At 49.4% G+C, this 27,500-nt stretch overlaps 2 protein-coding genes across 2 annotated transcripts in view; both read right to left on the bottom strand.

Annotated features, from left to right (window-relative positions):
• Positions 1 to 27,500, bottom strand: part of LOC135824476 (spermatogenesis-associated protein 20-like) — a 37,437-nt gene that overhangs the window by 5,912 nt on the left and 4,025 nt on the right. Inside the window, exons 4-13 of the mRNA XM_065337210.1 lie at positions 18,258 to 18,412; positions 17,421 to 17,567; positions 16,798 to 16,996; positions 15,989 to 16,119; positions 14,370 to 14,474; positions 6,817 to 6,891; positions 5,786 to 6,200; positions 4,067 to 4,214; positions 2,236 to 2,459; positions 1,392 to 1,591 (exon numbers count right to left, since the gene is read on the bottom strand). Of these exons, the coding sequence (XP_065193282.1) occupies positions 1,392 to 1,591; positions 2,236 to 2,459; positions 4,067 to 4,214; positions 5,786 to 6,200; positions 6,817 to 6,891; positions 14,370 to 14,474; positions 15,989 to 16,119; positions 16,798 to 16,996; positions 17,421 to 17,567; positions 18,258 to 18,412 (1,799 nt within the window). The remainder of the gene's footprint in view (positions 1 to 1,391; positions 1,592 to 2,235; positions 2,460 to 4,066; positions 4,215 to 5,785; positions 6,201 to 6,816; positions 6,892 to 14,369; positions 14,475 to 15,988; positions 16,120 to 16,797; positions 16,997 to 17,420; positions 17,568 to 18,257; positions 18,413 to 27,500) is intronic.
• LOC135824473 (uncharacterized) overlaps positions 24,871 to 27,500 on the bottom strand; it is a 3,835-nt gene continuing 1,205 nt past the window's right edge. Inside the window, exon 1 of the mRNA XM_065337208.1 lies at positions 24,871 to 27,500. This exon is cut by the window's right edge and continues 1,205 nt beyond it. Coding sequence (XP_065193280.1) covers positions 24,965 to 27,500 — 2,536 coding nt within the window. The 3' untranslated portion in view covers positions 24,871 to 24,964.

The raw sequence follows: 27,500 nt of genomic DNA, 5'->3' as shown, positions 1-27,500 counted from the left end.
TTGACAGTACACCATCAAGAGACGTGTACACCTCTACACAAGTAATGGTTTGACAGTACACCATCAAGAGACGTGTACACCTCTACACAAGTAATGGTTTGACAGTACACCATCAAGAGACGTGTACACCTCTACACAAGTAATGGTTTGACAGTACACCATCAAGAGACGTGTACACCTCTACACAAGTAATGGTTTGACAGTACACCATCAAGAGACGTGTACACCTCTACACAAGTAATGGTTTGACAGTACACCATCAAGAGACGTGTACACCTCTACACAAGTAATGGTTTGACAGTACACCATCAAGAGACGTGTACACCTCTACACAAGTAATGGTTTGACAGTACACCATCAAGAGACGTGTACACCTCTACACAAGTAATGGTTTGACAGTACACCATCAAGAGACGTGTACACCTCTACACAAGTAATGGTTTGACAGTACACCATCAAGAGACGTGTACACCTCTACACAAGTAATGGTTTGGCAGTACACCATCAAGAGACGTGTACACCTCTACACAAGTAATGGTTTGACAGTACACCATCAAGAGACGTGTACACCTCTACACAAGTAATGGTTTGACAGTACACCATCAAGAGACGTGTACACCTCTACACAAGTAATGGTTTGACAGTACACCATCAAGAGACGTGTACACCTCTACACAAGTAATGGTTTGACAGTACACCATCAAGAGACGTGTACACCTCTACACAAGTAATGGTTTGACAGTACACCATCAAGAGACGTGTACACCTCTACACAAGTAATGGTTTGACAGTACACCATCAAGAGACGTGTACACCTCTACACAAGTAATGGTTTGACAGTACACCATCAAGAGACGTGTACACCTCTACACAAGTAATGGTTTGACAGTACACCATCAAGAGACGTGTACACCTCTACACAAGTAATGGTTTGACAGTACACCATCAAGAGACGTGTACACCTCTACACAAGTAATGGTTTGACAGTACACCATCAAGAGACGTGTACACCTCTACACAAGTAATGGTTTGACAGTACACCATCAAGAGACGTGTACACCTCTACACAAGTAATGGTTTGACAGTACACCATCAAGAGACGTGTACACCTCTACACAAGTAATGGTTTGACAGTACACCATCAAGAGACGTGTACACCTCTACACAAGTAATGGTTTGACAGTACACCATCAAGAGACGTGTACACCTCTACACAAGTAATGGTTTGACAGTACACCATCAAGAGACTTGCACAACTCTACACAAGTAATGGTTTGACAGTACACCATCAAGAGGCTTGTACAACTCTACACAAGTAATGGTTTGACAGTACACCATCAAGAGGCTTCATTCAAGCCAGCAGCTGCAGCAGGAGTAACTGTTCATCTTACCTGCGTGGTTTGTCGGCTGCCGTATAGGTACGCACTCATCATCTCCGGCAAGCTGAACGGCGTCGTCTGCAGTCGCTTGCCGAAAGCGTTGAACGTTATGGTGGCGCGGTCGCCAAACTCCTTGATCTGGGAGTACTCGGCCAGGCGCAGGAGGTTCTGTGCGGCCACAGAGGATGCCGTTGGTTCCGTAGCATCTTGATCTGAGCAGTGCAGGGTGGCAAACAGCGGTGTGAAGGGCAGGCACAGTGCTAACCAGAGAAATCCAAACTCATGAATAATAAAAAAGTAGCGCCGTGTTAGAGTTCACATACTGTCGTGGACATGGAAATCCGGTCGCACGTCTAGCAGCCCCAGGGCGCTGACCATGCAGCTAGCCGTGGGTAATCAGTACACACATGCATGCCATCATGCGCTGCAGCGCGCTGGTCGCATCGCACCGTTCTGTACGCGCTGAGGGTGCCAGCCCCGGTCACTCGACTGGATTCCCATGTCCGCGATAGTACCAGTGTGTTTAATGTAGGGGCTGCACTATGCTATTCATGAGATTGGATTTCTTTAGCCAATACTGTAGACAACCAAACCCAATGATATAGATGGTAAACACAGGACACCCACAGGTAGTGGAGAGCGAAATGTTGCACGGGCAGTTTCTGACAATACAGCCAATGGTTCGCTTTTTTAACCTACTCAATAACATTATGCTGTCGATCCGTGGATTGTCTTGTCTCCTCACACAGACAGCCCCCCCCCCCCCCGAACACACACACAGACATACACTCCCAACCCACCCCCACACCATGTACCCCCCCCCCCCACACACACACACAGGTTGTCTCTCTCCTACCTTCTTTCAAGCGCAACAGAATAGACGGGTCACCCTCCATGAAGTCAAAGTAACCTCCCCGCGACGTATCCCAGAACAGAGTGTCAAACACATTCTGCAAGTCCACCGCCCACTCCAGCCACAGGTCGTCAAACGTGGCTTCATACAGGTCGATCAGGCCGCGAATAAGATAAGCATAGTCAGGTGAGAAAGCTTCCGTTGGGCTTATGTCAAGACCACGCGCCCTGTACACACACACACACACACACACACACACACACACACACACACACACACACACACACACACACACACACACACACACACACACAGACACACAGACACACACACACACACACACACACACACGCACGCACACACACACACACACACACACACACACACACACACACACGCACACACACACACGCACACACACACATTATATGCGCGGTCAAAGCAGCTCAGATGCAGCAGCAGACGTTGAACAGTCAACATTGCCTATTTCAAGTAACGGCAAGGGGCGTCGCAAAAAAATTTTTGTCGTCCCTGAAACGAACATTGTTCCTTTCGTACTTGGACCCCCTCCCCTCTCTCTCTGATACGAGCACAGCTTGCTATGCTAGACGACGAATATCGCACGCATGTAGTACATGTACAGTGTCGGACGATTTACGATTTTCCTTCGTACCCCTTCTTCCTAGGAGGCCGAAATTTCAACGCACAGAAAATTTGTTGACTAACAGCAATTGAGATTTTAAGATTTTCTTAGTCAAAAAATCTAGGGGGACCTTCAGGCAAAATGTCACATTCGAACTCTGACTAGGATCACTTCATATTACCAAGTAATTGGTAGCCAATTACGAATTTAGATACAAATCGCATGCGTGGCCAGCTCCCATAACCCAGGAAAATTCTGCGCTTCCCTCAAGCTCAGGCAGAGCTTTCATTCGGGCATATTGTATTGCGTATTGCTCACAGCAAGAGTTCATTCTTTCATGCATTCGCCTGACCTTTTCGCATTCGATTATTGCTTCTTGCCTTACAGTCCATTCATAAAAAAGGTGGGCCCTGGCCCTGGCGAGCTCCCGTATTTGGCGATTTTCCTTGATTTCACTGTACACAGTGCAGTGCTGCGAAATTTGAAATTTGAAAAAAGGGTCTAGAAAGGGTACCTGAACTGGGGTTCGAACCGCACAATGCACTGTTGCAGGTGGGGTCAAACGGCCTGGATTTTGATGGTTTTCCCAATTCAGTGCTTTTGGGGAAAAACCTGGCCAAAATACTATTCTTGTTAATTAAATATAGACATCGGAAACATAATTGGAACAGGATTCCATAGGGGATTGCAGAAAAATTTCAAAAAAACTCAAGGTTTGACCCATTTATGGCCAAAAGCTAGAAGTCCATCCTTTTTACGAATGGACTGTAGTGAACTGAATGTGATACTCTACTGTCTGAGCAGCTTTCCATGCAGGTAGGTCACGCAGCTACCTCATACATCTGCTACCTCATACAGTAGGGGCGAGGGGGGGGGGGGGGCAGTTGTAGTGAAACTAGTTACTAAACTTAACTCAGAAAAGAGGTTTTGGGTGGACACACCCATTCCATTCTCGCTGCAAATGGGTGTGTCCACCCACACCTCTTTTCGATTATGAAGCTGCAGGAAGCCTCAAGACTTCTTTTGAAGCTAGCTCCTAGATATAATTGTCTACACCTCCAGCTCCATCTCAATCTCCCCAGTTTTCACCACACTCGATCAATAAGGAAGGCAGCACGGGCTGACACTCGAAAACACGGGCTGACAACTGAAAACCCAGGCTGACAACCCTACCCGGTCTGAAACACCTACCCGCTGGAACGCCGATAGGAGTTGCGCTTAAGGCGTCCACCGATGAACATACGACTCTTGATGAAATGAGCCGCCAGGACTGCCCGCTGCATCCACTCCTCTTCACCCAGTGCCTGTGCAGCCTTAGCAAATGCACTGATCGCAAGACCTAACAGCACAGATAGGAACCCGCCAGCAACAGCAAGAAAACAATGCAAATTTCAAAAGTTAATGCGGAAAGTCATTTTCAACCATTCCGTAACTACAGTCCGTTTCAAAAAGATTAGCAATCAGGTTTGGGTCTTAAAAAGTATGAAGATATGGGGAAATTGGACAACAAAGTACATAGAAGGGCTTGTTAGGGTACGGCAAATTGTTCTGTGAAGGTTTCGGAACAATTGGACCAGCCGTTAAGGAATTAGCATTTCGGCCAGGTTTCTTGCCTTTTCCCATGGTTTACAATTTGCCCTGGAAGCCAGTATCGATTTTTTTATCAAAACCCATGATTTATCCCTTCCTTTTTGGCCTTGCGGTTATGAATGCTGTCTGCTGACCATGATTTTGTGGGTTCAAATACCAACCTATCTTCAAATCAAACTTTTTTCATTGTTTTGGTGAACAAGCTGAGAAGGTGGCTGCACCAAACGACTTGTTGTTGGAGCTTGCGCTTCCTGCCGAACAGTGACTGACACTTGACTGGCTCACGCCATGTGAACACACCCACAACACTGAAACGGTGTGAGTGAATAGAAGTCATTGCGCTGTAGCTACATGTTGTTGAATACACCGGCACGTCGATCGATATTTTAGTATTTCAAGATCGCCAATTTATTTGAATTTAGGAGTCAACGCCGTCTTCTATCAGCTTTCACAGGCGTCTGCTTTTCTCAAAATGTCGTCGAAGTCACACGGATAGCTTTGCCAAGTCATGGCATTGGGAATGAGTCTATGTCGATGTCGTTTTCGTCACATGGTGAGAGTAAATAATTGCATCGCAGCTCAAAGAAACGGTAAGACGGTAAGACGGTAAACTCCCTGGGCAATCTCCAGGATTGCTGATCTCTTTGAAACGGACTGTAGTAAGATGCCACACCAACTTTTTACGACTCTTCTGCACGGTCGGGTGTCTGTCACGGCAAAATTCCCGCATTCCATAATTTATTTCAAAACGAAACATCGTGAAATGACGCTTCAGCTGGTTCTGTTTATTGTAGGGCTGAAACGATTATACCGAATAATCGAGTACTCGTTTGATAACTCTAACGATCGAGCAATCGTTTAGATTACCGATTACGATTATTTTGCGTTTTTTAAATTTCTGTCCAGAAAGTATTGTAAACCCTCGTTTTGTGAAGTTTGAATCAGTTTCCGCTGGGAGTATGCAGTTGCCAGGGGTATGGTTCATGTTCTGAGGTTAAATTGACTTCAAAACTGCCATGTTTCGGAGCTACCCTTTCACTAATGCAGATTTGTTGGTATTATGAAGGCATAGTTTGTGGAAACAGAGTAATGTTTGCACAGAATTATGACGCTATTTGCTAACGATTATAATCGATTACTCGATCGTTAAGCTAGAGAGTAATCGATACTTGAAAATCCACGATCGTTTCAGCCCTAGTTTATTGCCATCCTGAAACGAAATTCCTAGAAGAGTTAAAATCCACCCACCCCCAAACGAAAACGTTACTTTTGAAGAAGAAAAAAGCAACGATTGGTAATCTTGGACTGCACCTAACATACCATTCCAGCCGGTGACGATTTTGTCGTCGCGATGCGGTCGTGGTCGCAGTCGCCGTGCATCAAACAGCACCTGTCTACAATAGACGAGTAACTGCTGTACCACATCGACGGCCAGGTTGAACTGCGCCGCCGTCTCCGCCACGGTGCAGCGCTCCTTCAGCACGTTCTGCGTCTTGAGATCCCCGTGTGAGTCCATCGCGGCCGGCACGTTGCCCTGCACCTCGACGCTATAATGATAGCAGAACACCTCCCAGAACGTGATGCAGCGACCCGCCATGCACGTGCCCTCCACGACCTGCGGCAGCAGCTGCTGGATCTCCTCGTGCCGCCACACGCAGAACGCACCCTCGCGCTTCTGCGCCTCGCCTAGCTGGGCGTAGGATTCGGCATCCTCGGCAGAAAAGAAGCCACCCTCCTACAGATGTACGTAGGGAATGGAGAACACAGCACAGGAGTGCAAACGAAAGTGTGAATCCGCCTCAGGACAAGAACGTCAACAACGGATGGGTTGATGGATGGATGGGTGGGTGGATGGATGAGTGGATGGATGGGTGGATGGATGGGTGGATGGATGCATGGATTCATGGACGGATGGATGGATGGATGGATGGGTGGATGGATAGATAGCTGTCTGGATGGATGACTGCCTGGACGGATGCATGGATGGGTGGATGCATGGATGGGTGGATGGATTTGTGGACGGACTGGTGGGTGGATAGAATGGTGATTGTATGGGTTGGTGGTCGGCTAATTTGCCTGGAAGGATGGGTTAGATTATAATGCCTGAATAACACAGACGAATGAGGGAAAGAGAGACAGGTTGAGAGATAGAAAGCTGCATACCTCAAGATCAACAAATAAGCAAACCCACAGACAGAGGGGCAGAAAGGTAGAGCGACAGAAACAGACAGATAGACAGACAGACAGACAGACAGACAGACAGATTGACAGACCGACAGGCTGGCTAACTGAGTGACTGAACCACAAATATGCATACACATGGAATAGAAAGTACTGCACCCTGCCCTTACCGAATCACTCAGATCTCTCGCCATGTATCTTAGGATGTCACGGGCTACATTAGCGTAGAACATCTCCTTTGTTATCTGCAAGAGAAGACCACGGACAACAACGGCAATCAGTATTGGCTATGACAAGATAAACGAACACAACACGGATCAATACCACCTATGACAAGATGAAAGAATGCAATGCGAACTAATACCGGCTATGACAACATCACAGAACTCAATGAGATAATTATAATGACGGCTATGGCAAGATGAGGGAACGCAACAAGAATTAATACTGGCTACGACAAGAAAAACAAACACAGCAAGAATTAATAGAGGGGATATTGGCTATGACAAAATTAACGAACACAACAAGAAATAATAATGGCTACAACAAGATGAATGAAAGCAACAAGAATGATTATCGGCTACGACAAGACCACTGGACAAAGTGAGAATTAATACCAGCTATGACACGACCACTGGACACAGTGAGAATTAATACCAGCTATGACAAGATGAGAGAACACCATGAGAAGTCTGGAGTGCGCATAGCAAGACTGCGGAAAGTGCCAAATGAGAAGCACGGGCACTCGCCGTCACTAACGGTCTTAGAGAAGCTGCTTTCGCGGCATGTGCCAGAACAATTTTCACACTAGAGTATAACAGAAACCCAAGCTTCCCACTTCGGACCGAAAAAAGACCTCCTCTTAAAGATGCTTCGTTTCAAATTATCCATGGCCAGTTCCCGGACTCGTTTCCGAGAGGTCAACAGATCCGATTGACACGATGCACCGGATTAATTAGAGGTTGGAGTCTAGTTCGAATCGTGTCAATCGGATCTGTTTCCGAGCATGAGGAATGGTTCCTTCGTAGGCCACAAGATTTGCACAGCACCAAGTCAGGAAGCGCTCTGTGCCATCATACCCCTACCTGCTGTACACATTGATACTGTCGTCGGGGTGATGCGTTGCCATGTCTTTCACAGTGCACTTGTCGTTGACCTCTCGGAAACGAGTCCGGGAACTGGCCGTGGATAATTTGAAACAAAGCATCTTTAATAGGAGGTCTTTTCGGTCCGAAGTGGGAAGCTTGGAATAGCGACATGCTTTTAGTGCCCCGAGGTCATGTTCACTGCTTGAATAATGACTTTCTGGGCTTTTGACAGCTATTTCAAGTACCTGTCATGCAGAAGTACCAGAACCTGTGGCGATCGATAAGGCACACATGCAAGAAGATGCCGCCAAGGGGGGGGGGGGGGGGGGTGCTTTTTCTTTCTTTTTTTCTTTTGCTTCAAAATAGTTGGAGCAATCAGCTTAAGTACATATACACGTTGTTGTAAACCACCAGTTCTCAATTGGGAAAGGCCTTCGCGCTTATGGCATTGTATTCGTTGAAATGTTGTATTTCGACTCCGCCGTACCGCTGATGTTGCTGCATGGCATACGCTATATGCGTTGTGTGCATTTTGCTGTATACGCTGTTATGTCCAGTTTTATCTGCTTATGTTTTGCATGTACGCTGTTTTTGCATGCTATAAATAGCTGGTGTTATTAGTGTTCATTGTTAATTATCAGATGAAGTGAAATATACTGTGTAAAGGAAAACAGTCGTCCTCGTGCCGTGTGGTCGTACGATCCTGACAATTTAGAGAATCTTAGAGGGTTCATAACATTTGGCGACCACGCCAGGATAGGAGCGAGCATGGCAGAGGAACTATGGAACAATTTGGAAGCCAGCTTTATCGACAATGGAGAGCGGTTAGGATTAGAAGGCGAGTTGTTGAAGGTACATGTGGAGCAGAGGCTCCAACAGTACGCGGAGCGTGAGGAGCGCAGTGCCAGACGGCGAGAGGAGGCGCTCCGCACCGAGTTTGCCAAAACACTAAAGGAGATTAACGAGCGCATCGCCAATGCGCAGGAGGGTGAGGGTAAAGCCACGATGGGAGGTACAGAGGAATCTCCCAGTCACAGCGGTGGGCGTCAACCGGTGATGAAAATCCCCTCATATGATGGAACGCAGCCATTGGAGCGTTATCTTGACCTGTTCGAGGACATCTGTTCCAAGAACGAGTTCGAAGAAAGCGAATGGCTGCTGCGACTGCGCATCGCGCTAGCGGGTAGCAAAGCGGAGAGGATATGTATTGGATGCAACAATTACGAGGAAGCAAAGCGAGAGTTGCTTGCCTCGCTCGGAAAGACTCCGGATAAAGCGTGGAAGACATTGCTGACAGGCAAGCAGCGGTCAGATGAGTCGTTTCATCAATACGTTGTCCGTGTTTGCCGAGAGGTAGAGGTGTGGGCCACACTCGCTATGACAGAAGATGGCGAGGTGGGCACCAAGTATAGCGCCGATATAGGTAAAATGGCCCCGGTGCTGCAAGCAATGGCAAAGCAGGTAATCTTGGAGCAATGCGGACCTGAGATGAAGACGTACCTGGTCGAACGGCAGTGCTACGGGATGTCACTGCGCCAGGTACAGGAGCACGGCGCGTCTTACCAGGTCGCGCACGGACGACAGGGTGATACTGCCAGGAAGCCAGTAGAACGATCCGTGCCAAGGCCCACGGCGTCGGCACAGTGCATGGCGATATCGGTCGCAGATGCACAGAAGCAGCTAAAGTCGCTGCCACAGGAAGAGAGAAAGGGTTTTCTGCAGCGAGAGAGACTCTGCTGGAACTGCCTTAAGTATGGCCATATGGCCAGAGAATGTCGGTCAGGCTCGAGATGCACGAAATGCCAGGGGAAACACCACCTGCTAATACATGATGTGTTGGATAGAGCAGGTTACAGCCGGGAGAAACCGACTGAGATAGTTACGGAGAAGAATGTTGGGTCGTGCTGTCTTCACTCGCCAAGTGTGCGGGTGATGACCGGAGTGGCACGAGTTGAGGGAAGAACTCGAAACGCGAAGGTTCGAGTGTTCCTGGACTCGGGTGCTGAGGCGTCATTCGTGACTGCAGCGTTGGTGTCAGCAATCGATGCAGAACACGTTGGGGTTGAAAATGTAGAGGTGAAGCCGTTCGGCGCGGAACCAACCCAACAGCGCATGGATAAGTACGCCATCACGATCCAGGGTAGCTCCGCTAGCATTCGGGTACGCGCGTTCGTGAAACCAACGCTTGAGCTGGACCTGAAGTGCGCAAGTCCGCAGACCATTGCGCAGTGGCACAGTTGGGGAGTAGAGCTGAGTGACAAGCCTCAACAAGGGACATCAGACGAAATACATATGCTGATTGGTGCAGACTATATCAACGCGGTACTGCACAGCAAGAAGGAAGTTAATGGTGAGACGGTGTGGAACACAGAGATAGGTAATGTATTATCTGGTCCAGCGTCTGCACCAAGTCGAAACAGTCAGCCGGTGACCGTGTCATGTGTCACAGCCCACATTGAACAACTATGGCAGTTGGATGAACCCCCAGAACAACATCAGCACCTGCCATCGTTCCCGCTATGTCGCCAGGGCAGCGGGTACCAAGTGGGTCTCTTGTGGCGAAATGAGCGTCGCCCAACGGATAACTTTACTCAAGCTAGAGTCATCGCAACGCGGCTTCTTGAAAAGCTGAAGAGGAATGGGAAGCGTGCGCTCTATGATGATGTGCTGATCAGGGAGTACCGTGAGCTTGGAGCAATTGAGCTGGAGCCATGTGAGAGCGATGCCGGGTACTATGTACCGCATCATGGTGTATTCCGCGAGCACGCTGCAACCACGAAGTTAAGAGTGGTGTTCAATGCCTCGGCGACGGCTCCAGATGGCAAGTCGTTGAACGACATGGTTGACCCTGGACCGTCGCTATTGCCGAGTCTCGCAGGTATGCTATTACGGTTCCGTGAATATAAGAGCGCGCTGCAAGCGGACATCCGCAAGGCTTTCTTCATGGTCGCGGTTAATCCCGAAGACCGTCCGTACCTGCGTTTCTTGTGGCCCGGTCGAAGCGACAGCGATGAACTGTTAACCTGGAGGCTAACGAAACTGCCATTTGGCGTAAACTGCTCGCCATACATGCTTACTGCGGTGATTCAGCATCACTTGAAGGAGCTACGGGCGTTGTCTGCACCCAAAGAGCGAGATCGTATTGATCTCTTGCTCACGAGTTTCTACGTTGACGATTTGGTCTCTAGTGTCTCAAATGCCTCGGAAGCTAAGGAGATGCAAGAGTTCAGCGTGCGTGTGCTTACGGATGCTGGCATGGAGTTACGCAAGTGGCGAGGCAACGAAATCCCGTGCGATCCAGAGGCCGGAGATAAAGTTCTCGGTCTGAAATGGAAAACCAGTGATGACTTGCTCAGCATAGCAGCGCTAGGCGAGTCCGATAGGCCGTCTGTTTGGACCCGGCGATCCCTCCTCAAGTGTGTTGCGTCAGTGTTTGATCCGCTAGGTCTAGCAGCACCGGCAGTTGTGCCGGGAAAGATACTGCTACAGCAAGCCTGGAAAGTCGGAGGCGACTGGGATGATATGTTGCCTGATGGCATCGCAGCCGCATGTGCGCAATGGTGGGGAGAGTTGGCCGAAGTGGTGAGCATTGACATACCACGTTGGATTTGCTGCAATCTTGACACGCCGATTGCGCTTCATGCTTTCGCCGATGCCAGTGAGAAAGCGTTTGGATGTTGTTTGTATGCCGTCGTCAATGGACAGTCGCACTTGGTATTTGCCAAGGCCAAAGTGGCACCTGTGTCTCCGCCCACGTTAGCCCGCCTTGAGTTACAAGCAGTATGTCTAGCGGCTCGCTACGCTGAGTTTGTGGTGAAGGAGCTGCGTGTGACCGTCACGCAAGTCTATGGCTGGACTGACAGTCTCACTACCGTTCATTGGATCAGTAATCCATCGTACAAATGGAAAACATTTGTGGCTAACCGCGTCAGTCAAGTCCAAGAGATATCGAAGAAGGTCGGCATTGTGTGGAACCATTGCCCGGGCCTTCACAACCCAGCAGATTTACCGTCGCGTGGGAGTAGTGCACAGCAGATCCGTAGTCCGTTCTGGAGGGGCGGACCAACCTGGATCACGGAGCCCAATGACTGGCCCACCGCATCCTCAACCGCAGCTACAGATGAGTCCAGTGTAGAGGTACGAGTGTCAGCCACCACCTGTAGTCGAGAATCTGATAAGGAATGGTGGCTCCGATTCAGTAAATGGTCGAGGGCACAGGGCATGGTGACTCGGATGTTGCAGTGGAAGCACACTGAGCCTCGTGCTGAACTCTATTTTGCAGCAGACAACGTATTGTACCGCATCATTCAAGCCGCATGTTTCGCTGAGGATCTTGAGCTGATCAAGCAAGGTCAACCAGTGAAGCCTGGGTCGAAGGTGTATCAGCTTGCACCGTTTCTGGATGAGCATGGAGTGCTCAGAGCCGGGGGACGACTTCAGCACAGCGAGTTGGCGTATGGAGCCAAGCACCCAGTCCTGTTAGGCAAACATCATCTGACCGAGTTGCTGTTGGAGAAAATGCATGTTGAAAGGATGCACCAAGGTGTAGAAGGAGTCTTGTCGTTCATCCGTCAGAAATTCTGGATTATCGGTGGTCGACGGGCGCTACGCAACATTACTCAGCGATGTGTTACATGCCGCCGCTACAAGGCTAAGGCTGCCTCAGAAGTCTGCCCGCCGTTGCCGGAAGACCGAGTTGTTCACGAGAGGCCTTTCGCAACTACCGGCATCGACTATGCTGGTCCGTTGTACGTGCGCCGTGGTGAGTCATCTCCGAAGGTATGGATAGCATTGTTTGTGTGTGCCACCACCAGAGCAGTTCACTTGGAGGTGGTCGATAGTTTAAGTACCGAGTCATTCTTGATGGCATTTCGGAAGTTTGTCGCGAGACGTAGTTTGCCGTCTCGGATCAGGTCTGACAACGCTACAACGTTCAAGGCGGCATCTGACAAACTGGGTGTGCCATGGATGTTCAATCCTCCAGCTGCACCATGGCATGGAGGCTTCTATGAGCGAATGGTTGGTACAGTGAAGAGTGCCTTGAAAAAGGTAATGGGAACAGCGTTTCTGAAGGTCCAGGAGCTTGAGACCCTCTTGTATGAGGTTGAAGCAGTGGTGAATAGCCGTCCGCTAACTTATGTGTCTGATAGCCTGGATGAGCCACCAGTAACCCCTGCAATGATGATGGGTGACATCTGGATGTCGTCAGAGAAGCCAGCAGGTACCCTGGACGCTGCGCAGATGTCATCGAGATTGCGTTACCTCAGTCGGACACTGGAGCATGTCAAGAATCGTTGGGAGGTGGAGTACCTAAGTCAGCTGAACAAACACCAACAGACCATGTCGCGCCCTTTAGCTGTGGGTGATGTTGTCTTTGTTCTCGATGATACCAAGCGCAAACAGTTCTGGCGTTTGGGACGGATCATCGAGTTATTCCCTGGTCGAGATGGTAAGCGTCGTGTTGCCAAGGTTAAGTTGAGTACCAGTACCCTGTTGAGGCCGATCCAAAGGTTAGTGCCGTTAGAAGTATCGTCACAGGACGTGGCTCCTGGGCTTGCAGATACCGCTCAACCTGCTATCGTCCCTCAGCAGCCAGCGTATGAACCGTCAGCACCGTCACCACCACCACGGCAGCAGGAGATAACGCGTTCTGGGCGCGTAGTCAGAGCCCCGGATCGTTTTTGACTTGTGTGCATTGTTGTACGGCGGTGAGAAGCCCTTTGGTGGGGAGAATGTTGTAAACCACCAGTTCTCAATTGGGAAAGGCCTTCGCGCTTATGGCATTGTATTCGTTGAAATGTTGTATTTCGACTCCGCCGTACCGCTGATGTTGCTGCATGGCATACGCTATATGCGTTGTGTGCATTTTGCTGTATACGCTGTTATGTCCAGTTTTATCTGCTTATGTTTTGCATGTACGCTGTTTTTGCATGCTATAAATAGCTGGTGTTATTAGTGTTCATTGTTAATTATCAGATGAAGTGAAATATACTGTGTAAAGGAAAACAGTCGTCCTCGTGCCGTGTGGTCGTACGATCCTGACAATTTAGAGAATCTTAGAGGGTTCATAACACACGTAGTTGTCATGTACATGTCCCAGTGTAGATTGCCCTAAAAGGCTAATTTTTCAATACATTTCCCTTACTTATTGACTGTATACTTCCTTTCAATTGCAATATGAAAATAAAGTACACGTTGACATAGAGCATGAAAAGAGCTTCATTTCGCAAAGTTGACTGTACAGATACATCGACTGCAAAGTAGAGATTTTACAATCCCCGGAGGTATAATGATACAAGTACATCGACTACAAAGTAGATATTTTACAGCTGGAGGCATGTTATGTGGACGTTTCACTGTCCCTCGGCAGGAGAGTACATAACAGATTTCACGGAGCCTTGGACGTCTGGCACACAATCAGGGCTACAGGACAGCCGGGTGCCGAAGAACGACCAGCCTAGAATGTCACCACGCACAGCATACCAATGTATACACGGTGACTCAACTGCGCATTAACTGCAATACATGAAAATAGGAACGGTCTAGGCTGGGAGGCTGACCCCCAGTTCTTCAGCACTCAACAGTGCTGTACCCAGAGACAGGTCAAATGAGTGTTCTACTATGTAGCTGCTAACCTGGTATGCAGCTAGGTAACAAACACAGAGCTGAGCCTGGTCGTAGAGCATCTTCTCAAAGTGAGGAATGTGCCAGGCCTTGTCGGTGGAATAACGATGAAAGCCCTGCGTGCACACACGTACATACACGTATACATGCACACATGCAGGCACACACATGCAGGCACACACAAGCAGACACAAAACAGTTACATGTATATACATACACATACACGCAAGCACGCACGCACACACATGCAAAAACGGACACAGATGGAAAAATGGGGAGTTGGACAGGGACACATCCCATGCTAATATATTCCTCCACATTCACAAAAATGTTTATGCGGGGAGGGGAGGGGGGGGGGGGGGAGAGAGAGAGCGGTAGGATTGCCTGTCCAGGGAGACGTAGCATACAGGAAGATGACAAGAGATCATAGTGCCCAAACCAGTGGCCGCTTCGACCCCAACTTTCGGAGGTTTTGCGCTATCCGTGCTCTATGCAACTCACGACCGCGATCTCGGGCTTGACCCAGCGGAACCTAGGCAAAGGCATGCAGTATGCAAGCGTGTATTGATTGGCCCTGCCCCAAGGGTGACCCGGGATCGCACATGATTTAGCGATACAGTTGCCCCTTTGTGCTATGATACCATGTGCGTGTATCAGGCCGTATGCTACAACTCAATGCACACCTGTGAAAACACAATCCAAATACAGAGGCTTGATTGCTATTAACCCATTCAGCGCTACTGGGCCTTGCCTATGGTACTCTGCATATAAAATGCTAAAAACAGGGCCAATAGCAAGTTCTAAAACTGCAGGGTTCTGGCAACTGGGGTCCTCAAATATTTTGGAAATGATTGCCAAGACTATCAACCACAGGGTGACAGAATCGATACAGTCCCCAAAACGAATAGCGCCTCACAACAGGGGACGCAAGTTTGCTCAAATTGCGTGAAATACGCCAAATGCGTGAAATTGCAGCTGAAAGATCGCTGAAAAGAGAAGAAAAAAAGACGCATAGTGTTTCCAAGCGGGATTCGTACCAACGACCTATCGTACAAGAGGCAGGATCATGATCCAACTGACTAACAGTGCTTTTACACACCAGCCAGTGCCAGAAATCACTATATATCCCATGACGTCTATAGACGTCATCCCGCGCATGGGGGGCATTTCCAATGACGTCTATAGACGTCATCAGCGTTCAATGGGTTAAAAAAATGAAATAGAAATATTTGCACGGGTTCGCGTACAGGGCGGGTCAAGAACCACCTTTCCGCTCCCGTGGAACGCCGCCACCCCATGATCAGGTTTCAGACGAGGCTCCTCAATGGTTGCTATAACATCATCAACATACAGTAAATCGGTGTAAGCGACCACCTGCTCTCAAGGACCGTTTTTTCCATGCACGGGCAGTTCTACACAGACACTGTAGTAGTAGTAGTATTCTTTTATTTATAGTGGAGAAACCAAAACAGGCAGATGCCTAATAACAATGGACCCACACTGCGTGACCTGGTTCTAAAGACCACCTGGCTTTAACAACCGCTTTTGCTTGCACCGTGGGGTGGTCGCTTAAACCAGGTTTTACTGTATATCACAGATGGTCACTGGGCTCGAGGGCAAGAGTACGTACATTCCCAATGTGGTCATGGATACCTCCAGCGGCCATGTTCTTCAATGACACCAGGGTCATGGTCAACGACTGCTGTCCGTTGTTGCTGTACGGATTGCTGGCGTACAGGTTCAGTAGAAAATTGAATGTAACTGCAAGTAGTGATCACAATACATGTGCATGTGTGCACGGACGTACACGCACACATGCACGCACACACACGCACACACACACACACACACACACACACACACATAGGCACACACACACACATGCACACACCACACACACACCACACACACACACACACACACACACACACACACACACACACACACACACACACACACACACACACACACGCACACACACACACACACACACACACACGCACACACACACACACACACACACACACACACACACACACACACACACACACACACACACACACACACACACACACATGAGTCCCTAGGTATTGGTAGGCTAGATGACACAAAACACAATTACAAACATGATGCTCCCTGTAATAGGTTGGATTCATACAACAGTATAAGTATTTAAAAAAAACAGGAAACAGGTTTACTAGCGGTTTTAGGGTGACAAGTCTCATCACGGTTACATTCCCATACGCCAGTAAAACTGATCACCAGAGAGTTGTACAAACACGACTCCCCTGTACGACTTCCAGAGCTGAGGGAATCTGCTACAGGCATTATTATCTTCGTCTAAATCCTACACACATGCGGCCATTAACTCCCGCCCCCCCCCCCTAAAATGGGGACCAGCTACCCCTGGGCTTGTTTTCCAGTATCACCAACACCTACCAGGCTGTGGGAACTTGGGTGTGCCGCCAAAGCCACCTTTCTCCACGTCGAACTGGTCGCGCAGCTGCGTGAAACAGTTCACCACGCAGTCTGGTCCCGGCACGTCTAACGCGGAATTCATCTCACAGATAATTGCCTGGCTGATCTTCTGTATGATGTCGAAGCCACTCTGAATGATCAGATCAGAGTGTGCTTCCCACTGCACCCGCACAGCAGCATCAAGGAGAAAGACACATGACATGCACACGGACAAGCACATACACACGCATAGATAGACACATCATGGAAATAGCAAATATAAAAACATTACACCATGCGGTAATTTCTCCGACACTGGGGGTTTAACTAATACCACAGCATTGCGATCATGTACATGTAGCACTTGCGGTTACGCTACAGACAAAAACAAATGATCCTGTGGCTGTTTTGCACGTACATTGACGGTGTTTAAACACTTGAGTGGCCTGTGCAACTCTAGAATGCAGGATTTTGCACCCTAATTTCAAAAACATTCCGGGGCAGATCCCCCCCCCCCCGGACCCCCTGGCCGGACCACGGCCAACGTAGGTGCTACGCGCCTGCTGTGTGCATACTGTGTGCAGAGGGCAGAGGGCAAGACTTACTTGTTTGGCCACTTCCACAGAGACAGTGGAGAAGGCCTTCTTGTCTTTCTTGTCAACGGCCGGAAAGTACGTGCCGGCATGGAACGGATGAAGATTGGGAGTCAGCCACACGTTCATTGGCCACCCTCCCTCACCGTCATACATTGTCTGAGCCACAGCAAGAGAACATAGCATCCAGTGACACACCAATATTAAGCTCCCTCGCCGTCATACATTGAGTCAGAGCAAGAGAACACAGCATGCCGTGCCACACCAATGCTTAAAAGCGGCCATGCCAGGTCCACAGAACTTGTGACAGAAGTACAGATTTTCTTTAGACAGGTGATCTTTCAATACAGGTTGTCTTCCAAGACAGGTTACTAGTATCCCGTACGGCAGGTTGTCTCCCAAGACATATCTCTCCACACAGGTGATCTTCCAAGACAGATGGCCTTCCAAGACAGGTGGTCTTTCAAGACAGGTGGTCTTTCAAGACAGGTGGTCTTTCAAGACAGGTGGTCTTTCAAGACAGGTGGTCTTTCAAGACAGGTGGTCTTCCAAAACAGGTGGTCTTTCAAGACAGGTGCAGATGTAGAGTAAAACCTCGGAATTCTGATCGCCTTTTGGGCCGGCCTTTCCAGCATACAGGAGGTAAACAGACATTATCAGTATAGCTCACCCCCTCCCCCTCACTTGCTCAATCACACACTCACATACCAATGCACACATGCACACAAACATGCAAGTGAACACACATATGCATGCTCCCCACTTACACACACAAACGCACACACACGTACACACACACGTTCACACACACACACACACACACACACACACACACACACGTACACATACCTGAAGGAACGTCATGTAGACTCGATCGATGTCCGGCCGCTCCTCACGGTCAACCTTGATGCTAACAAAGTTCTTGTTCATGATGTTGGCCACCTCCTTCTTGGAGAAAGTCTCCCGCTCCATCACGTGACACCAATGACATGTTGAATAGCCCACTGGACAAGACAAGAGACATGGAACATAATATTATACGCTCGAGCTGAAGAAAATACGTAAGGGGCTTCCGGCGTCATCGGTATTTTTTCATGGAACGAAAAGGTTAACTTACAACCCCACCCATGCAGCCGGTGGAACTGATGAAAACTGCCGCGGAGAGAACTCATTCTTCAAATACAACACTAACTCGTGGAAGGGCTTCTCCCAAAAATCAAAAAGCACAGGACTTTCACACGGTTTCATGTCCGGAGGAGCTAGGCCACAGTGGACGTGCTTGCCTGAGTTGTGCAGTAACTATAGTTACCGGTCAGAGTAACGGAAGTACTTGATGTACAGTAGTGCATAGTATGCTTTGGGTATATTTTTGCGAAGCGAGTTCTCGCTCTTCTCAAATTTGTGAGCTGAAGTATTCGATACACATGTACAAGACTGTAGTACTCATTTCACCCCTAGTGGCAAGGTAATTTCGGGAAATGGAAAAAACGGATTTTCGGGACAACTGCCACGGTTTCCCCTGCCCCCCCCCCCCCCCCCCCCACACACACACATCCTGTTTGGTTGTATTGTGTTCTTGGTAGGGGTGAAACAATTATACCGAATACAGTAAATAGTGGATATAACGTGCCCCTTTGATTTTCGATAATTTATCACTATATCCGGTGCATCACTATATCCGGTGCATCACTATAGCCGATTTGCATGTATGACTGACACATGGCACATGACTGTGCATGAAATGATGCGTACGTGCTGGAAAAAGCATGAAAAGCAGCCACGTGTACATGTGGCTGCTTACAGCATACAGGGAAGAGTTTTCTCTCAATCGCGTCTGCTGCCAGATGCATCCAGGCAACACTGGATCAGTTTTGGAAGAAATGAACTAAATTTGAAGAACAATCGTTTTGTGATCATCACTCTTGATCAGTATATACGATATTTTCCTGTGCATTTGATGTGGTTTGCTTCCTGAAGCCCATCACAATAAGCGATATATCGGTATAGCCGATAATAGTGTGTATAGTGATATTTTAGCTGTATTTTTTTGTAATAGCAATGAAAAGTATGAATGCCGCAGACATCACCACGCAACATGACAATTTGTTCAAGGTTTGGTTTTGTGTGTTTCCAAAATCGATTTTCACGTTCCGATCATCAGTGGAAATACGGAACTAAAGAGATCAAGGGAAAAACAAAGGTTAAAAATCCAAAGAAGTGTGACACATGACGGGTAACTTGTGGTAAGTTTTACAAAAAGTGAGAACTAAAATAAAGAGTAAGTGTGACAAACGGGCATGAACAGTGCAGAAACAACTCATGAACACGGGGTGCAAACTCACGAAAATAACCTAAGTGCTAAAACATGTTCTTTTTGCTTACACAAATCGGGCTTATGCGTACGAATACAAACAGCTTCAAGGACCTTCAACTGCTGGACATAACGGGCACGACACAGTACAGAGAAGTGGGAATCATCATACACACTCAAACAATCGGGACGAGATAACAAATGCAAATACACAGCTGACTTCTTACGAATTTCACCCTCATCAGCTCCATCACCTTCCCTGCCACCTGACTCCTCCTCGTCCGTTTTATCACCATCACCACCAGCCGTCTCACCGTCATCCGCCTCGTCTTCATCCGCCGCCTCGTCATCACCCGCCTCGTCGTCATCTGTATCCTCGCCGTCATCCGCCTCGTCGTCATCTGTATTCTCGTCATCCGCCGCATCATCACCCAACTCATATTCACCACCAGTCAGTCGTCTGATACCATCCATGTTCTCCTTCCTACGTCTGTCCCGTGTCACTGTCCTTACCTCATCTACGTCCCGAGATTGTGTTCCGTTTTGCCCCCGGCTTCCGGTCTCCTTCGATGCTCCGCGTGGGCCTTGGCCATTCCTAGCATATATTTCGGTTGAATAATTGGCGGTCGACCTCCGTGGTCTCTGGACCCACGGATCAAGCGCCGGAGGGTGCTGCGGTGTCCGCACAGTCGGATACTGTGTCAAAGAAATGGGCTCAATGTCTGTGATTGGCGGTACTGTTGTTGTTGCCGACTCCTCCCCAACCCCAGCCACCAACGGCACTGGTGGTGGCTCCGGTGGCGGCAAGGGCAACGGTGGAGAAGGCACATTCGGTTGGCTTAGTGATCCACCACTCTTCCTCTGCACCGTGTGTTCGACTTGCTCTGGTTGTGTCGGTGGTAGAGGGAGCGGGTTCTTGCGTGGTCTTCCCCGCTTCGGGCGCTTCGCTTTTGCTGCGTCCGGCAGCATGTGAAGTGGTACATGCTGCTTGATACGTGCGCTCAGGTGTTGAAGGGTCCTACCAACGTACCGGCTATCACAATTTCGGCACTCAAATTGGTAGACCAAGTGGCTCAATAGGTGGGATGGTAGGACATCCTTCCTCACCGTGAACGCACGTATCGTAGTGAACACAGGGATGAAGTGCGCCGCAAAGTATGTTTGTGTAACTAGCGTTTTGATTGTGCGGCACAATGTCTGTGATGCCTCTCCTTTCCAAGGTAAGGAAAGGTAGACTGGGCAACGACTTGGACCAATGATGACGACCTTTGGTTTTGATGCTGATTTTAGTAGCTTGTTTAGCAGTTCCTCCGGGTAACCATTTTTGAGAAACACAGATTTCAGAAAACCTAGCTCATCCTTGAGTCGAGAGGGGGAACAGATTCGCCGCGCTCTATCCACCAGATTCTTCACCAGGTTGACCTTATACAGGTACGAACAATACGAGTCAAACACGATATATTGTCCGGTAAATGTTGGTTTCCTGTATATTGACGTTACAATTTCATCGTTTGACTTCTCCACACGCACATCTAGAAAGGACAAGGTGTTGTTCTGTTCATGCTCAACCGTGAATTTCAGAGAGGGATGTACGTTATTCAATCGGTCCAAGAAGGCGTCACACTGTTGTACTGAATCAAAATATGTGAACGAGTCGTCGACAAAACGAACGTAAAACTCCGGCCACAGTGACGGGTCCACAAGAGATTCGCAGTAGCCAACAAATATATTTGCCAACACTGGACCTAATGGTGATCCCATGGCTACCCCATCCACCTGCCTATACATCACGTTATCAAATGAAAACTCAACGCCCGTAGTAACAAGAGACATCAGTGTACGGAAGGAGGAATCGATTTTGGAAACACACAAAACCAAACCTTGAACAAATTGTCATGTTGCGTGGTGATGTCTGCGGCATTCATACTTTTCATTGCTATTATTAAACTTTTATCTCCACGTAGATTATTTGTGTATTTTTTTGTGATTTGATTTTGATTTTGGCAAGTTCGATCATTATAGCCGGTATATCGTTACACCCGGTCACTTTATAAACGATACTCACTGTATTCGAATACTCGTTTGGATTTTTCAAATCTAATCGTACTCGGAATAAATCAGAGTACTCGCTCATACATGGTACATACATTTACCACAGAAGTCTGCAGTTTCAGAGCAGCAATCAGCAGATATTGATGTGCAGACTGTGTGGTGAACATTTTTACAGGAGTAGAGAGAGCCCAAATGACCCACCAACCAATGCACCCGAGAAATGAACTGCCAATCAGTTCAATCAGGGTTGTATCATGTGATTTTCAAGGCGGTTGGTGTGCGATTTTTAGGATATCAAGAATACTCGAATACTCGAATATTCGATCGGAGAAAATCAGAGTACTCAAACTCGGGATCTCAGTGCCAACTTTCACCCCTAGTTCTTGGCGATTCATTAGTACTGCAAGGTGCCCGGCAGTTCCGTCTTGCATTACACAATGCATTGTTTCATCTTTAGGCCGCTGGCACGTGCGCAGTGATTTTACAAAAGGTTATCTTGTAAGGCTGCTTTGGCTCAACGCGAGCGCATCTTGGGTTCTCTTAGACTCAAACAAACTGTTGCTTATCATTAGACAACGTAAAACCAATGAAACAGAAACGACACGAGGAGACAAGCTCCAGGAAAAAGGGCTAGAAAACCGTATGTCGTACGTGAAGACCATGGGAACGTCGTAGACGTACCATGGCGCAAAAGGTAAGTAAAATACTTTAGAAGACACGATAGAAAGAAGAAAGAAGACTGTATAATCAATTGCTTGTGTGCTTGTATGTATGCTTGGTGCGAACCATTAGTTTGTGACAATACTCTTATTCATGCAATATCTAACAAGCATGCAATCTCTAACAAGCATGCATTATCTAACAAGCATGCAATATCTGACAAGCATGCAATCTCTAACAAGCATGCACTATTGACAAGCATGCAATATTCCACACTCCCTCCAGATGAGAGCTTAGAAATTAGTGTACTACATGTACCTGACTCGTTCCTACAACAGTGTGATGCTACTAGAGTACAGAGCATGGTGCAACGTGATGCTCTCATCTAATCACAGAATATTGCTGCTGCAGCTCTATAAGGAGCCGGCATTAATCAGTTGCTGTCTGGCCTTATCAGCTGACCGGGCAGCATCTCTCTTCGGGCGCATGGCGCCGGGGTGCGCACCAGATTGCTGGACAGCGGAGGCTGTGTCCGCAACGTGGGCCTGCGATTGTTCGTCGAGAACGTCGGCGGCTGGTGCAGGTCTTGCTACCTCCACAGGGTACAGTCGCTGTACCGGGCGACGCATGGTGGATGCTCGTCCTCCGCGGGAAGAGCATTTTATCACCGCTCCTCGGACCTTGTTGTCCTTGCCTCGGATGAGGTCTTCGACTAACGCTAGTCTCCACAGGCCACGCTTCTCATTGTCGTCGTGCACGACCACTACATCACCGACGCACACTGTTGCTCCTTGGTCGTGCTGATTGCCTCGCCTGTGAGCGTTTCGGAGTTCGAGTAGATACTCACTTCTCCATCTGCACCAGAAATGCTCCAGGAGCGTGTTGAGGTGGGTGAGTCGGTGTAGAAGCTCATCTCGTTGAATTGACGCGACACCGACGTCATCAGGACACACTGTCGGAAATGACAGGACGCGCCGACCATACAATAGATGGGACGGTGTTAACGGCTCCTCGACATCTTCAGTTGACACAAATGTCAGAGGGCGACTGTTGAGGACTGCTTCAACCTCGAGCAAGAAGGTGAGGAGTTCTTCGTACGTGACGCGTGCCTGGCCGAGAATCTTCCTCAAGCAGCGTTTTACACATCGGACCATCCGTTCATAAAATCCACCCCACCATGGAGCCTTCTCCAAGTTGAACGACCATTCCATGCCGTGTGCTGTTAGATAGTCAGTGACTTCGGGCAGACCGAACAAACCCACTAGTGACTTAGCCGCTGACTTGAAGGTCTTGGCGTTGTCAGAGGTAACGTGCCGAGGGATGCCAAATCGTGCCGTAAACCGCTTGAAACAACGGAGGAACGTTTCCGCTGATAGGTCAGGCACAAGATCTAGATGGAGCGCTCGGCTGACGGCGCAGGTGAAGAGCGCGATATATACCTTCTTGGTGTCTGCTCCTTCCCTGACAAACAGTGGCCCTGCGAAGTCCACACCGACGTAACTAAAGGGGAAGTCCACCTTGGTCCTGAATTCTGGCAGGGGAGGTGAATCTTCCGGAGCGTACGGCTTCGACTCGAGACGTCGACAAACGGTGCATTGGCCGACAATCTTTCGTACGAATTGCCGACCACGAATGATCCAGTAACGGGATCGTAGCTCGGTTAGTGTCTCCTTGACACCATTGTGGCATACCGTGTCATGCGCCTGCAGGACGGCTAGACGTGTCAACGGGTGGTTCGCGTTCAGCAAAACCGGATGGGTTTGATCATGCGACAGTCCGGCGTTTTGCAGACGTCCACCACACCGTAGAATGCCACTCTCGTCGGTGAAAAGGCCGAACTCCTTACACCAACCAGGGTACTTCTTGTCCTTGGACAGATCCTGTTGAGCGTTGACCATCCACAGTGTATGTGCTCTGTGGAGATCCTTCGCAGACAGATGTGTGGTCTTGCTGCGACGCTTCAACAGGTCTGTGACCTTCAGGACGTAAGCGGTCACACGCAGCAGTTTGCTCAGTGAGCTGAATCGATTCACATCGATGACCTTCTCGATGCTGCTGTGCGAGGTGCAGCCGACTGCCATGACCGTGGTAGGTGTTGCCTTCCGCTCTCTCTCGACTTCTTCACACTGCGATGCTGCGGAGCCGCTGTCGACTTCTGCTCGGGGTTGTGGCTCGTGTAGCCACTTCGGACCAGTGTACCAAATGGTACTAGTGAGCTCACTGGGCTTCACTCCGCGCGACGGCAGGTCAGCTGGGTTCGAAGCTGTTGGGCAGTAGCTCCAGCAGGACGTCGGAACGAGACGTCGGATCTCCGTAACCCGGCTCTCCACAAACTGCTTCCATGTTTGCTCCACTCCAGCTATCCATGCCAGTGCCACTTGGGAGTCTGACCAGCAGTGAATCTGATCAATCTTCAGCTCCGCCAACGTTGAGGAGACGGATGCCATCAGGCGAGCCAATACCAGTGCTGAAAGCAACTCGAGGCGGGGAATGGTCTGTTGCTTCAGCGGCGCAACACGAGTCTTTGCCGCGACTAGCTGTACTGAAGTGCCCACCTCCGTCGTGAACACAATGTAGATGGTTCGACATCGCAAGCGTGAACGGTTGCGACGTTAGTAGAGATGATGCCTGAATTACACCTGCCTGTTGGTCCGGACAGAACCCACCCGAGGCGAGTATCGAGAGCAGTTGGCCCATCATCTACACGAACGATGTCGCCCGTGACGATCTGCCAATAAACGTCAGCGCCGAGTAGAATGTCGATGCTAGCTGAGCCGCCACAGTTGTCGGCGAGACTGAGATTCTGTAGAGACTCGTAAGCTGTGACTACATCTGCGGTGTGCTGATTTTGCACGGGTGCACAGACTGATGGCACGACGATGCAGTTGACACGAATCCGGTTGCCATCGACGCACTGAATGTCCAGTTCGACCACGTCCCGGAGTGTGCTTGGGCTTGGCTGTTCGCCGCCAAACGCGTTTATCACTACACGTTCTTGACCGGAGCGGCGCACATCCAACTGAGTCAGTACCGATGATGTAGCGTACGAGCGTTGGCTCCCACCGTCTAGCATTACTCGCACAGGCACTTTTCGATCTGGACGTTGAGGCGAGACCACCGAGGTCTGTGCAGTTTGTAGAAATACAGCTCCGCTGTCGCTGACAGTAGCTGCGGTTGTTGACGAAAACACTGGCTTCGACCATTTTCCACTTCCGCCTTGTCTAGATGGCGGAGATGATGTCTTCGCGCCAGTCCCAGGCTGCTCTGACGACTTGGGTTCGCAAATGGACGTATGATGTCGATGCTCGCATTTGCTACATCTCAGCTTGGACTTGCAGTCGCGAGCCATGTGGTTCTTCTTCAGACAGATGAAGCAACGACCATTCTTGCGTATCAGCTCCTTGCGGCGCTTGATGTCTGTGATGGACGAACATTGCGAGGACTCGTGTCCGCTGCCGCAAAACACACATTCTACGCTCGATGAGGTGACGGTAAGAGCTGCTGCTGTGGAAATGTCTGATTTGGCAGGCTTGCTCATCAGACGTGTGGCTGCAACGCTATGCGAGACACTCTGCAGGGTCTCCTCCGCTTCCGTGCGGAAATCTGCTTCCCGTACTAACCACTGCAATAGCGAGTCGACCGACTCGACAATATTGTTATCGCAACGCCACCGGTGGTACGCCGTTAACAGATCTTGGCTCAGCTTCTGCTGCAGCTGAGTGCAGAACGTACCGTACGACAGCTCATTCTGACGGCCAGCATCAATCAAGTTAATCTTGGCGACTTGCACAAGATCTGCGAAACGCTCGAGCTGTTTGGCTGTGCCACGCTCACGGATTGCTGGCATGTCCTGGAGCGCGGACATGTGGACGGCTGTTTTGCGCTTCTCACCTCCGTACTTTTGGTCAAGTCGCTGGAGTGCTGCTGCGTAGGCCGCTGCCGAGTAACCATACGTCTCAACAGTCTTCAACGGTGGACCGGACAGATATTGCCTGAGCTGCAACAGCTTCAGCTCCGGTGACAGAGGCTGTTGATCGACGCAGACGTTGAAAGACGTACGCCATGTGTCGTATAGCTTTTTGTCGCCGTCAAAGGTTGGTATCTTGATCTTTCTTAAATGACGGTAAACGTCTGATGGTGGATTGCCTTGCGGTGCATGCGAAGGACCAGGTGTGAATCCTGGTACTGGTCCAGTCAATCCATACCCATTTGGGGTTCCGCCATAAGGGCCATAATTGGATGCTGATTGTTGGCCTGGGTACAGTGCACTTCCATTCTGTGCAGGCGATCCACCAAAAACGGCGTTCACTGGTGGATGTAGAGCTGGTGATGGGTACAAACCACTGACATTGTACTGCGTCTGTAGTCTCTGTACCCCAAAAGCGGCGTTGTTGGACGACACTGCTGCAGGTGGAACTGGTGACCACTGTGTCGAACCAGCTAAATTAGGCGTTGTACTACACGGCGGCGGCCACTGGCTAGCTGCCGTATCTGACTGCGTCCATTGCGGGGTTTGACTCTGGCCCGTCTGGGCCGCTTGTAATTGTGGCACTCCGAGTACGTCGAGCGGCAAGCGGCTACCGTAGGGGATCGTACTCGCAGAGGCCGGGGCCAGGTGGGAATGTGCTCCAAAAGAGGCTGATGCTGATGCTGCTGGACCACCATAAGCGGACGCTGGGTCAGTCGCGGTGCCGAAACCCTGAGCAAATTTCGTCGTGTTCACTCTCGACGACGTACCACTCGCAGTTAGTGTACGAGCTGAACCGAGGCTGTGTTGTTGTGTTGGTGTAGTTGTTGTTCCGTATTGCAGCGTTGGTGTTGCAGCTGTGATCGTGAATGTGCGATTGTCGTTTGTTCGTGTTGTGTTGGTGTAACCAGCACTCGAGACTGGTGTACTCGTGCTCGTCGTGTTCTGCGTGATCTGTTGACGTCCGACGTCGTACGGTGACGAGACTGACGACTGTCGAGGGTTGGTACCGGTGTCACTACTGCTCACAGCCAGACGCAAATCTGTACTCACGCCAACACCGGCACCTGGTTGTTGCTGCTTGCGCTGCTCTGCTGGGACG

Source organism: Sycon ciliatum, chromosome 9 (assembly GCF_964019385.1).
Source record: "Sycon ciliatum chromosome 9, ocSycCili1.1, whole genome shotgun sequence".
Taxonomy (NCBI): Eukaryota; Metazoa; Porifera; class Calcarea; order Leucosolenida; family Sycettidae; genus Sycon; species Sycon ciliatum.
This window is presented reverse-complemented; position numbering and strand designations above follow the sequence as displayed.